We start from the raw sequence: 14,892 nt of genomic DNA, 5'->3' as shown, positions 1-14,892 counted from the left end.
CTTAGTCCCTAAATTTGCTAGTGTTACTACAAGGAATCTGAATAGCCTTCAACGGAAGATAAACTTTTCACCGAATTTATCTTTCAATTGGGCCATTGTTTCAGATGTTGTGTGGCACTGTAATAAGCGCTACCCATTTTCTAGTAATTTTCCTGCCTTCGTTATCTCTGAAAAAGTATGAGCACAATTACAGTGATTTTTGGGGATGATTTGGCATTTATTGCTGTGCTTTTGGATGTTCTTCACACTAATTGTGGATATTTTGATTGTTTATATAAAACGAAATAATCTTTCTCATACCCTCCACCATAGGACAGGGGTATACTAGTTTCGACATTCCGATTGTAACATCTCGAAATATTCGTCTTAGATTTTAAATGGGCCAAATTTGTCCATGTTTTGATATAGCTGCCATATAAGCCGATCTGGGATCCTGTCTTCTTGAGCTTCTAGAAATTTTGCATGAAGTGTTTTGTTATGATTTCCAACAACTGCACCCAGAAAACAGTTTTGTTGCCTCAACCAATTTTTTGCCAACCCAACTTTGCTGTTGTGACAACCAACGTTGGTGTTGAAGTTATTGTATATTTTATGTCATGCTACCAAAAAAAAAAACTGCTTTAAGCGTGCGCTGTCGTTCGGGTGCGCTTCGCTTATTCGTTCTTTTCTGCTTGCTCCTGCTGTCCCCCGTGTTTTTCTTTCTCGGCATATTATACTTTAAATTTAATTCTATTAGTTTTGTCGGTGGTCGAGGGAAAATTTGAACTCATGATGTCATACCAAAGTCTTTCGCGCATCCTTAAGCCTACCGACATCATTTAATTTTCAAGGCAATAACCATTACTGTACGGTAATAAGTTCCTCAATAAGATTCAAATTAAATAAGTAAAAAGGCATTAAGTTCGGCCGGGCCGAACATTGGATACCCACCACCTCGGGTGTATATGTAAACCGCCTTTCGCCACAATCTGGTGAAAATTAGATAACTTATGCAGCCAAATTCGGCACGGAAATTGAGTGATCTAATTAATATAAGTCACTATTGAATTTTGTATTTCTAATTTCAGCGAAATCGGATAAAAAATAAAGCTTTTATTGGCTTCACACCCTTTATCGGCAGATCGCTCTGTATGGAAGCTATAACTAAATATTATCCGATACAAACCATATTTGGGACGGACGTCGGGAGACCTAAAACTACCCAGCGTTTCAACTAAGTCGGGTAATAAATAGAGCGTTTATGGGCTTCAGACCCTTTATCGGCAGATCGAATATAGTCCGATCTGAACCATATTTGGGTCCTATAGTCCGATCTGAACCATATTTGGGTCCTATGTTGGGAGGCATAAAACTACCCACTGTTTAAAATTTCAACGAAATCGGTTGAAAAATAAAGCTTTTATGGGCTTCAGACCCTTTATCTGGAGATCGGTCTATATGGCAGCTATATCTAAATATAGTCCGATCTGTACCATATTTGGGTCGGATTTTGAGAGGCCTAAAACTGCGCACAATTCTAAATTTCAGCGAAATCGGATTAAAAAATAAAGCTTTTATGGCCTTTAGATCCCTTATCGGGAGATCTATAGGGCAGCTATATGTAAATATAGTCCGATCTGAACCATATTTGGGTCGGACGTCGGGAGGCTTAAAATTACCCACTGTTGCGAATTTTAGCATAATCGGGTAATAAATAAAGCTTTTATGGTCTTCAGACCTTTTTTTGGGAGATCGGTCCATATGATAGCTATATCTAAATATAGTCCGATCTGAACCATATTTGAGTCAGTTGTCGGTAAGCCTTTCATCCAAATTAGGATGAAAAATAAAGTTTTATGGGCATTAGACCGTTTATGGGAAAATCGGTCTATATAGCAGCTATATCCAAATATGGTCTGATTTGGCCCGTTCAAGAACTTAACCAGCGTGCATCAAAAAGATGTATCTGTGCCAAATTTTAGCTCAATAACTCAATTTTTAAAGGCTCTAGAGTGATGGACAGACACACGGTCATCGTTAAATCGTCTTAGAATTTTACGACGATCCGAAATATATATACTTTGTAGGGTCGGAAGTTGATATTTCGACATATTTTTTTTAACCGAATTTCCTTAAATAAGTTTAAAGAAAAAATAACGAAAACAAAATTGGCCGGCCGGGGACTCCAACCTCGGTTTCCGAATTCTTCAGTGGTATATGAAGATTTTATTTATGGTATCGTGGTTAAGATAGCTACCGAACTATGAAAATAACCAAACTGTGGTTCAAATAATTGAAATTGTTTCGACTTAAAATTGAATTCCAACCAATGATTTCTCTGGGTGTGTGCTAAGTATGGAATAAATCAGTACATAACCTGATATAGCTCCCATATAAACCGATCTCCCGATTGGATTCCTTGAGCCTTTAGGGAGCACAATTCTTATCCGATTTGGCTGAAATTTTGCATGAGGTGTTTTGTTATGACACCCAATAACTGTGCTATGTATGGTTTGAATCAGTCCATAACCTGATATGGCTACCATATAAACCGATCTTCTGACTTGACTTCTTGAGTCCTAGGCGGCACAATTCTGATCCAATTTGGATCAATGTCGTTTTGACATAACCTGATATATTTGCCATATAAACCGATCTTCCATGTTGACTTTCTGAGCCTTTTGAAGGCGCAACTATTACTAAATTTGCCTGAAATTTTGGAGGTGATATTTTGTATGACTTGTAAGGCATGACAAGTACAGTCCATATCGGTCAATAACTTGATATAACTCATATATATTTGAAAAAGTAATTCAAAGAACTTGACATATGCAATCCATGGTGGAGGGTACAAAAGTTTTGATCCGGCGGAACTGACCACGTTTTTACTTTTTTATAATATGGAAGGAAGGCACAATCTCTTTCTAAACAATGCATGCATTTTTATACCCTACACCACATCTACGGAAAAGGGTATTATAACTTGGTGCATTTACTTAAAACTCTAAGAAGTTAAGTTTTTGCATCATTTGAAAAAGAGGAGTTATAGTTTGTTAGCTACGAGGACGACGTTTCGTCTTGGTGTGCGACACAATGAACCTAAGTTCCACGAGTGAAGCTGATAGCTATTGAGGTTGTTAGACGCGTACCATTATGTAACCCAAGTTAAAGAACCATAACAGCAGCAAATACAAAAATCAATTTATAAAACATTTATTTTGAATTTTATATTATTATAAGGCGAATTCAAAAATGAATTGACATATCAAGTTCCATCAGCTGTGCTGATGCGGCCACCTTTTTATATACGCCTTGGTGTTGCCTTTGTACTTTTTGTATTTTAATATCACATATTTCTGGTCTACAGCTTATCACATATTTCTGTGTTGTGGAAACAACTTTTCGTCTTCAACCAACACTGAGATGCTTTCAGAGTAATCTGGTGGATACAATACAACTGCAAGCCAAAACGAGAAGTTCGAGCGTCGCCTATACATTCTCACTCCTTCATACTCTCTGCCAAATGGAAGAGACATAGAGATAACAATTCATCTTATCGTGTAACAAAGCATCTTACAAATTCACGACTAATGTTCAACTGTGGGGAGAAAGGTTACACAGTTACTATAAAAATAGTACTTCACTAAGAAAACAGATTTGTTTGCCGGAAAATTGTTCCAAACATTTTTTTTTTGCGTGTATCAATGAGTGATGCCCGATTCTACTTTAAGCTCAATTATATGATAACCTCCATTTAGTATCCGACTTCGAACGGCGTACCACTTAGCGACATCTGTTTTTTCATATGGGTCTTTGAATATAAAAATATGAACCACATATTTTGATACCTATATTCATACACCAATTCTTGAACTCTTGTCTTTTATTATATATAAAATGGGAAATCTTAGGTGAGTACAAAATTTGTACTTGTTTTTGATGAAAAAGTGAAAAATAATTTCCGTAGATAATAAATTAAATAAAAAAATCATTAAATAACGATATTAAAAAGTGTGTTACAATCGTAATGACGAAGCTAGTCTAGCCCCACTTTATGGTGGAGGGTATAAAAAATAAAGCTATAAAGCTGAGCACCAGGGAATATCAAATTATTTTTTGATATTGTCCCCTTATATTCAGACCTTCCTTTATGACTTTCACAAGCCCAGCAATGACATTTTCCATATCTACATGGAAGATTGCAGCAAGTATGGTACCCATGCATAAGCTAAAATTTTTGGTATAATGAGTGACGAGTGAATATCGTTCACCTTTCGGTATAGTTATTTTTGAGGAAAATCCATGGTGTTCATACAACTGTTTGGTTACGTAGAAAGAAAATTAATTGTTAGTCTTATTTAAATAAGTTGTATTTATGAGCTCTTGCTTATCAATAGCCTGAATAACGTAGCCGTTTTGTGATGTATTAAAACTAATAATGGCAAAAAGTAATGACATGGTCAAACGAACTATTTGCTAGACAAAATGGACAATTGATTTTTTTGCTTAAGAATTGCTGGTGTTGGCATTCATGACAAACCATTAATGTGTGACAAAAACCTCTTGTGCTTCCATACATTTTCTTCATAAACACACAGGGGCTTTGTAAGCTTTAGACAAACTCACGTAAGGCCTTTATTAAAAGGCATGAGACGAGCTCAATGATTGGAGATTTTTTTTGCCGATCATTGAGCTCGTCTCGAAAAAAATTGTGAAACTTAATTATCTTCCCCCTAACAAACAAAAAACTTGAAAATGAAATGATATTCTAATTTGTATCCATCCGCCTGTCTGTGGAAATGGCGTAAACTTTCTACCGAGTATGCTTTGTTACCCCAAATTTTTTAATTTTTTCACGAATAATTCTTTTTAATGTAGATCAGCTGAAATTGTAAACAGACTAAACCGATAAAACGGTCGTTAAAAATAGGGCGGTGCATTTGTTGACATCTGAAGATAGGGTGGGGCCTCTACCCTTTACAATTTTCAAAAACACTAGATCTCAGTGATGCTTGCACACAGGCACGTTATATATTGTAGCTCTTATAAAAGCCGATTTCCCGATTTTACATTTTGAGGTCCTATGGGACGCATTTCTTACCCAAATTTTGCATAATGGCATCTAATATGGTCTCCATCATCCAAGCCAAGCATGGCCCGAATCGGTCCATAACCTAATATAGCTCCAATAGCAGAGCAATTTTTATCCATTATCATTTGTTTGTCTGTAAAGAAACACCAGGCAAAGAAAAAGGCCCCAAAATAGCAGGCCCTTATATATTACATATAACGCCACTAAGTCAACTACCTCATAAGACACAGATGACAATTTATTCCACTTAGGTGTGAAATAAATATTTACCCATGGAACGTTTAAAAAGCGTTTAAACTAGCGCTTACTCGCAAAACAATCCACATGAAGGCATAAGCAGCAGCGCCACTATATCCGTACTACGTTAAACAAACGTTTGTTGACTTCAGACCGAGTTAATTGGAGTAGAGTAGTACGATGTGATAAATATCGTGAATTACAAGCGGCCAACTAATATGGCCATCCATATGCATGAGCACTTACTTAATAATACCTTAATAAAGTACGACTGCCAGTTGCACATCTGGACCATAAGCAGCAATGCAGCAGTGGAACGATCGATGCATAATCGTGATGGTGAGACGTTGCATTGAGAACAGTGTTGCCAAAAGTATTTATTTTGGGTATAATATAAAATAATAAAAATTGTTAAAATACTATTTTGAAGTTTTTAAGGCCACAGAATGGATGGTTTTTTGAATCAGTAAGGACAACATTTGGTATTGCCACTTTGATCTTTTCATAGCATATCGGACAATTTTTGGATCGAACTCCCGCTCTGACTACTGAGTACAGAGACCATTTTTATTTCGAACGATTGGGTTTAATAGAAATTCCTACTAATGCGCCTAATGTGACAGGACGGTAAGGTCTCGAACAGTCTTGCAGTGTAAGAAGGAGATTAACGCCTTCTCTGAGGATGGCAAAATCCCCATCGTTTGGGTGCCGGGCCATAACGGAGTAAGGGGAAATGAAAGGGCAGACGATTTGGCGGTGAAGGCCAGAGGACTGCAGTCAATAACCTTGGTTAACCCGAAGCCTTTCGGGTCGACGCAGTCCGAGTTAAGGGAGTGGGCGACGAATGCACATGCAACATTGTGGAACAGCGAAACGGTCGGTAGTACGGCGAAAATCCCATGGGGGCTCCAGATCGTGAACAGACGAGGTTATGACTGAAAGGAAGCAAGAAGGAGGTCAGTATAGCTATTGCTATCATAACGGGACACATAGGACTACGAGCTCACTTATGTAAAATCGGTGCGGCAAGTGATAGCATGTGGAGGGCATGCGGGGAATATGATGAGACGTTGGGAGTGGTATTGAAACAACTTAAGAATTTTGTAAGTAGCACTGAATTCCTAACTTAAAAATTTTTTTATAGGTTACTTTACAGTTTTTGGAGCGCACAACAAGCCAATTACTGGCTTAGGTGTATGTCCATAGTGGCATGGGGCGGATTAATATCTGCACCCTCTTTTCAACCTAACCTAAGGCTGTAGCAACCACAATTTTGGTTTGACGTCTTCAAAATTTGTGCAAATCGGTTCAGATTTAGATATACCTCCCATATATATCTTTCATCCGATTTGGATTTTAAAGGCTGTAGTAGGTACAATTTTGGTTCAGATATCTACAAAACTTAGCGTGAGTTGTTTTATTTAAAGTCCCAATGCAAGCGCAAAATTTCGTATTAATCGGTCTAGATAAAGACGTAGTTCCAAAATATATATCTTTTGTCCGATGAGTTCTTTTAAGGCTGTAGAAGCCACTATTTTAGTCTAATCTTAACTAGATATAGTACGAGTTGTTTTATTTGACGTCTTAATGCGTGTGCAAAATTTCATAAAACTCGGTTTATATTTAGACATAGGTCCCCATATATCTTTCATCCGTAATAGACTTTAACCTGTAGAAATCATAATTATCGTCCGATTTTGCATGAGACGTTTTATTTGACGTTCCAATGTGATTTAGTGTTCTTCCCGGTTTGCGTGTACCACCGTGTTTGCCTTCAAAAGACTTCTTTGCTGGAGCTTCTTCATCCATTCTGACAACATGACCTAGCCAACGCAGCCGTTGTATTTTGATGCGTGTAACTATGCTATCGTCGTCATACAGCTCGTGGTTCACACGTCGCCTATATTCTCCGTTAATGCAAACTGGTCCATATATTTTACGAAGAAAAAAATCCCGGCCGATACGGGATGACTATGAGCACCACACAGGCTGGAATTTTGAGCTCCGACTTGTGTTGTGCCCATCGTTATCACGGGAAGCATAGCTGAAAGCTACCAGGCGCGTCCACAGGTTGCGGATGGTGGAAAGCTCCGTTTTTATGGGGAGTAGCTGCAAATGCGGCCGCGGGCAGTCAGCGATTTTCGAGAGGAGAGTCTCAGTGAAGAGTCAGGTGGCACGCGCTCTTAATTAAATACTGAGTGCCAATGATACTCGAGATGACAGGGCGAGTTATTGGCGCCTTCAAATAACCAGTGGCCAACATCAGCGTCTGTTCTCAGGTTAGGGGCGGCTGGCGGCGAGCGTCGGATTTTGGAGCAAGCGGCTCTCCACAACGAAGGATACATGCAATCCCACAAAACCCATGCGGTTGGGGTGCTGGGCCAGGAACCCGCCCCCGGAAGAACTACTATAAAAAAAAGGTAAAAACGGACCCCCCCAACGGATCGGATCTTGGAGGGGATAACCACCGCCGAAAAATGTTTTAAGGTGTTCTCGCCGGCAGGATTTGAACCCGGACGTTTGGGCACGATAGGCGAGCATGCTAACCTATGCAACACGGCGACGTTCTAATACGTGCGCAAAATTTCATTAACATCGGTCCTGATTTAGATATAGTTCAAAGTATATATATTTCACCCGATATGGACTTTTAAGGCAGTAAAAGCCACAATTTTGGTCACATCTCTACAATCGAGGGCATGAGATGTTCTATTTGACGTCCCCGTAAGTGTCATCAAAATTGGCACAGGTTTCGATATAACTCCCATATAGTCCTTTATCCGATGTGGTCTTTTAAGGATGTGGAAATCCAAATTGGTTGTCCTTTCGTAGGAAAATCTTACAAGGTTCCATATGATATTTCAATAGGTATCCAAATTAAAGTCTACATATAAAAAGTACTACGTACTAGGAGGTGTAGGGTATTTTATAGTCGGTGCCGCCCAACTTTTGGCTTTCCTTGCTGGTTTTATATTTGGTTTTGATGAAATTTTAATAAGTGAGAATGACTAACCCTCTTATATTATGTCATGGCTTATTTGACTCTTTGTTTTAGTCGTTGTATTGATGTTGGTATCAACCTAAGTTTTGCAAAGGCCAACTTCAACCAGATTCAATGAATATTGAACTATATTTATTTGGAACTATGGCAACTCTGCTACACAATCGACTGCCATGGATATCCATTAACTGAATGCATCTTAGCAATGGATGCTGAAAGTGGCGAAGGAGGTATGTTGCATACAATTTAGTTGGAGCGATTATTTGAATATTTATGTGGTACTTGTGAGAACGTGCCGTTCCATGCCTGGGCGATTAATTAAATAATACAGCTTCACGCAAACACATTGTATGTAATACAATCTCCCATTGCACAATTGAGGGTGTGGATGGAGTGAGTGAGTGAGTGTTTGTTTGATAAAACGTTTAAGTTTTGTGTTTTTGGGGTTGCTGCCATAACTTTTCCTCCATGCATTGTGCATTAGCATATTTTCTGCGATCAATGTCTTAATGGGACAGCACATTGGTGGAGGTTCCTATTGTTTCATGGCTACTTGGGTGTTTGTTCAGTGTTACTCTCAACTGCCACACAAATAGTAAAAACTATTTAAACGTGATTTAAATATTTAAAGTAAATGTTTATAATTGTTGGTTACATGGATTTTGGACCAACCTTTCGTGATGACAGATAACCGCAAAGATCACGTTAAACTTGAATGGCCAAGTTGAACTTACACGGATTTCCTTTGTTACTTGCTGATCAGTCCGCCAGTCAGTCAAACAGCCAACAAGCCCAGAGTTCAGGTATTTATTGGGTGGTTCAGCTAATTATTCTAATGGGTTTATTTGCAAGTGTTTTTTGATCGACCCTCTAGATTGACTTATTGCTTTAATAAATGAAACGTTTTTCATATAAAAGGCATGCTAGCCAATGTCAAAAAGCTACAAGATTTTTTAGCTCCACTAAAATTCATAGAAAATGTTGTAAAATTTGAATTAAAAATAAAAATTGGAATTTTTATTTTGATAGAAAATTTGGCAAAGATTTGACTACTGTTGGAAATTTTTTTTGGAATTTGGAATCTACGATTCCAGGTCTGACCGAAGTGCTACTGCTTTTATTTTTTTACGACTATGTAATATAGCTGACCCGGTGCACTTCGCTACACCATAAACTGGTTTTTTGAAAATGGATTTTTCTTTAAGCATTTTTAAGCCGGTGATGAAAACATTCAGGGCTACCGGTCTCGTTTAGATTCACACTAATTAATTTTTTGTTCTATTGGTTATCTACTTTCAAAATCATGTTACAAAGCTACCACTTGGGATAGCACATTTTTAGAGATTCGCAGCTCCTTCCTGTGTCTATGCCAATTTGGGGGCAAAAACTGCTTTTTTGCTGTCCTATTTTATCCGGATCGGCCTTCATATATTATTTTTAATTCCTTTTTGTTTTGGGTACGATGAGGGGAAGGAGTATTGCCGTCTGACATGCCTTTAATTTGTGTACAATATGTTGTCAGTAGTCTTACATGACAGCGTCGGTGCCCCGACGCTAAGACCCAAAAGACCATTTATTTGAGTTCATTACTGTCGCAATCTACATGGATCCTTATATAAACATTAGAATTGAACTATACTGTCATAGACCTTTCTTTTAATTCTCATATTATACCGATCAAACTGCACGTCCTATTGAAGGGTATTTAGTGGGAGGGCCGGCCCTAGACTCTGCCAAATGTGTATACCAGATTCGTAGTTAATTGCCAAAGACCTTTTATTTGATACCCATTTTGCGACGTTAGACATTCATGCCCGTTTTGGGGGTTTTTAAGGTTGGGGAGGCCCCGTAGACACTTGGACAAATTTCATATAACAGATGTTTACTCAAGACCACCGTAGCGCAGAGGTTGGCATGTCCGCCTATGGGGACCCCCGAAGACTTAGAGAGAAATTTTTATACCAAGTTCCTACACTACTCTTAAATACATTTCATTTGATACCCATATTGACCAAAGCGGTAAAAGTGTCCTGTTGGGGGGTTTCTTGGGGGTGGGGACCTCCCGAACACTTAGGGAGAAATTTGTATACCAAGTCCGTACTCTGCTCTTAAATACCTTTCATTTGATACCCATATTGTTTCAATCGGTAAACATGTCCATTCGGGTGGGTTTTGGGATGGGGCGTCCCCCCAGGTTATTTAACGCCAAAATTGTATACCTATTTAGTGTTTTTGGGTTAACATAAAGTGGCATACAAAATTTCGCTTAAATCGATGCACCCATCTCCGAGATCTGGTGTTTGTGAAAACTGGGGTAACGGGGAGGGTCCGCCACCTCTTCGGATATCAACAAATGAAGTACCCTATTTTCATCTGGGGGTCAAGCTCTACCATCTGTGAAAATTTCATGAAAATCGGTTCAATCTATACGGAACAGACAAACAAACAAAGCGCAACAATTTAATTTGTATATAATAGATATCATATATTTTTATACCCACCACCATAGGATGGGGGTATACTAATCAAGTCATTCCGTTTGTAACACCTTAAAATATTGATCTGCGACTCCATAAAGTATATATATTCTGGATCCTCTCGATATTCTGATTCGATCTATGTCCGTTCGTCTGTCGAAATCACGATAGCGGTAGAACGCGTAAAGCTACCCGCTTGAAATTTTGCACAGATACTTAATATTGATATGAGTCGTTGGGGATTGAAAATGGGCCATATCGGTTCAGATTTGGATATAGCTCCCATATAAACCGATCTCCCGATTTGATTTCTTGAGCCCATGGAAGCCACAATTTTTGTCGGATTTGGCTGAAATTTTGCACATAGTGTTCTGTTATGATTTCCAACAACTGTGCCTAGTACGGTCCACATCGGTCAAGAACCTGATATAGCTCCCATATAAGCCGATCTCCAGATTTGATTTCGTGAGCCCCTGGAAGCCACAATTTTCATCCGATTTGGCTGAAATTTTGCACATAGTGTTCTGTTATAACTTCCAACAACTGTGCCTAGTACGGTTCAAATCGGCCAAGAACCTCATATAGCTTCCATATAAACCGATCTCCCGATTTGACTTCTTGAACCCTTGGAAGCCACAATTTTCATCCGATTTGGCTGAAATTTTGCACATAGTGTTCTGTTATGACTTCCAACAACCGTGCCTAGTACGGTTCAAATCGGTCAAGAACCTGATATAGCTCCCATATAAGCCGATCTCCAGATTTGACTTCGTGAGCCCCTGGAAACCACAATTTTCATCTGATTTGGCTCATATAGCTCTTATATAAACCGATCTCCCTATTTGACTTCCTGAGCCCTTGGAAGCCGCAACTTTTGTCCGATTTGCATATAGTGTTCTATTTTGACTTTCAACAAATCCCTGTATAACCTGAGTTAATTTTCTTTAAATTAAAAATTACAAAATACTAAGAAAATTTTTTCTGTATTTTTTACTTACAGGACGAACCGCTTAACACCTATCTGGAACTGGGAGAATGCAAAGATCTGGAAGAGTACTCGGTGAAATGCATCAAAGATGGTTGCTCCTTTAAGGCGGTAACAAAAACTGGTGAAATTATTGGTGTGTTTCTCAACGCCCTTATGCAAAGGCCCGCAGCCGATGCTGTATTTGAGCCCTCAGCTGATTCCTGTGATCATCCCAAATTCAGAAAAATTCTGCAATTAATGGACTATATTGAGGCAGATTTTAATGTTTTCGACTTGTATCCAGGCGTCAATACCATTTTGGATGGTAAAATTGTTTCTGTGAATACTAATTATCGAGGATTGGGTATAGCGGGACGTCTGACCGAAAGAACTTTGGATTATATGCGTGAAAACAACATTCCTGTTATGCATGTTATGTGTTCCAGCCATTATTCGGCCCGAGTGATGGAGAAGCAGGGCTTCCATGAAGTCTATCGCCTGAACTATGCTGACTATAAAGTCAATGGTGAGGTTGTCCTTAAGCCCGCTCCACCTCATTTGGCATGTCGCATTCTTGTCAAAGAAATGGAAGAGATGCCCAAGACCAAGCTATAAATAAATCCACCAAGGGGAAAGTACTCCTTAGTTAGATATGATGCTAAGAGGTCTTTTTGGCAACAAAAATAAAATAAATTCTTGAAAATAACCCACCCGATATGTCAGTTGCATGGTTGTATACCTAGATGTATGTAGCAGTAGTAGTTCGTAATCATGTTTGTTGTTGTTTTATGATTTTTTGTTTAATTTTTGTTATTATAAGAAAATGTTCGGAAAAAAACAAAAAACAGAATATTGTGATTTTAGTATGATTTAAGTTATTCTTATATATAAAAATGGTGTTGGCTTAAAACTATTTAAGAACTATTACTAAGTTTCTATCAGCCTTGATTCCCTTCTTCGAATTGGGAAACATTTAAGGCTAAATTGTTTAACAAAAATTATTGCCAGTCATTTTGGATCATTAGTCATTTTCTTTCCCCCTCAAGCGAGTCTTATAGACTCCATAATGATTTGATTGATATTTTCTAAGAACGCGTTGTTATAAACCATTTTTCAAATTACAAAACAGAAATGTAAAACTCAAAACGATTCTATTTCTACTTAAATTATGATTAATTTAAGATTATGACTTTGATTTTACCGGAAAAAACGATTTTAAACTACAATATATTGTAAAATTAGTTTTTAATTGAATTGACTTGATTATGATAATGATTTGTTTTTTTTCGCTGACTATATGATTGTTATTCTTTTTTGGAAACAAAATTATTTTATAAATAATTTCCCTATGTTGATATCATAATAAATGCCAAAATATACAATAAATAATTTAAAAATAATTGTAGCTTGTTTACTATATTTTGAGTAGGGCAGCTCCAACTGAAGAAGAACAAGTAAGAGCGTGCTAAGTTCGGCTGGGCCGAATCTTATATACCCTCCACCATGGATCGCCTTTGTCGAGTTCTTTGCGTGGTATCTTTTTTTAGGCAAACAAAGAAAATAATTGTTATTGGATTGTATTATATTGGAAGCCGCCGTAGCGCATGTCCGCGTATGACGCTGAAAGCCTGGGTTCATATCCTGGAGAGACCATCAGAAAAATTTGCAGCGGTGGCTTTCCCATCCAAATGCTGGCAACATTTGTGAGGCACTATGCCATGTAAAACTTCTCTTCAAAGAGGTGTCGCACTGCGGTACGCCCTTCGGACTCGGCTATTAAAAGGAGGCCCCTTATCATTGAGCTAAAACTTGAATCGGACTGCACTCATTGATATGTAAGAAGTTGCCCCTGTTCCTTAGTGGAACGTTCATGGGCAAAATTTGCAATTTGAATTTGCAATTGTTATACTATTCGAGATAAATCAAGTTATAGTGGGATTTGGACCATAAGTAAATTGAATGTTGAAGACCATAGTGTAAGTCATTGGGTAATATTTCAGTCCATTCGGATAAGAATTGCGCCTTGTAGAGGCTCAAGAAACATATTCAGGAGATCGGTTTACATGGCAGCTATAAAAAGTTATGGACCGATTTCAACCATACTTAGCACAGTTGTTCGAAGTCATAACAAACCACTTTATGCAAAATTTCCAAAATTCCAGCCAAATCGGATGAGAATTGCGCCCTCTGGTGGTTCAAGAAGTCAAGATCCAAGATATGTATATGGCAGATATATCAAGTTATAGACCGATTTGATCCATATTTGGCACAGTTGTTGAAAGACATAACGTAAAACTTCATGCTAAATTTCAGCCAAATCGGATAAGAATTATGCATTCTAGTGGTACAAGAAGACAAGATCCAAGATCGGTTTATATGGCAGCTATATCAGGTTATAGACCGATTTGATCAATATTTGGCACAGTTAATGGAAGTCATAACAAACAACTTCATGCAAAATTTCAGCCAAATCGGATGAGACTTGCGCACTCTATTGGCTCAAGAAGTCAAGATTTAAGACTGGTTTATATGGCAGCTACATCAAGTTATGGACCGATTTCAGCCATACTTAGCACAGTTGTTGGAAGTCATAACAAACAATTTCATGCTAAATTTCAGGCAAATCGGATAAGAACTGCGCCCCCCGTGTTTCAAGAAGTCAAGATCCAAGATCGGTTTATATGGCAGCTATATCAAGTTATGGACCGATTTCAGCAATACTTAGCACAGTTGTTGGAAGTCATAACAAAACACTTTATGCAAAATTTCAGCCAAATCGGATGAGAATTGCGCCCTCTAGTGGTTCAAGAACTCAAGATCCAAGATTGATTTATATGGCAGCTATATCAAGGTATGGACCGATTTCAACCATACTTAGCATTGTTGTTGGAAGTCATAACAAAATACTTCATGCAAATTTTCTGCCAAATGGAATGAGAATTGCGCCCCCCAGTGGTTCAAGAAGTCAAGACCCAAGATCGGTTTATATGGCAGCTACATCAGTTTATGAACCAATTTGAACCATACATAGCACAGTTGTTGTAAGTGATACCAAAACACCACTTGCAAAATCTCGACCAAATCGGATAAGAATTGCGCCCTCTAGGGGCTTTAGAAGTCAAGATCCCAGATCGGTTTA

General features: G+C 38.2%; 1 protein-coding gene across 2 annotated transcripts in view; it reads left to right on the top strand.

Annotated features, from left to right (window-relative positions):
- LOC106084825 (arylalkylamine N-acetyltransferase 1) overlaps window positions 1-13,021 on the top strand; it is a 133,909-nt gene extending 120,888 nt beyond the window's left edge. Inside the window, exon 3 of one of the 2 annotated variants that reach the window (XM_013248756.2) lies at window positions 11,787-13,021. In XM_013248756.2, the coding sequence (XP_013104210.1) occupies window positions 11,787-12,368 (582 nt within the window). In that variant the 3' untranslated portion in view covers window positions 12,369-13,021. The remainder of the gene's footprint in view (window positions 1-11,786) is intronic. The other variant, XM_013248755.2, reaches the window with a different exon arrangement.
- Window positions 13,022-14,892: the final 1,871 nt, after the last annotated feature.

Source organism: Stomoxys calcitrans, chromosome 2 (genome assembly GCF_963082655.1).
Source record: "Stomoxys calcitrans chromosome 2, idStoCalc2.1, whole genome shotgun sequence".
Classification (NCBI taxonomy): Eukaryota; Metazoa; Arthropoda; class Insecta; order Diptera; family Muscidae; genus Stomoxys; species Stomoxys calcitrans.
The sequence above is the reverse complement of the archived record's forward strand: the minus strand, read 5'-3'. Positions and strand labels throughout refer to the sequence as shown.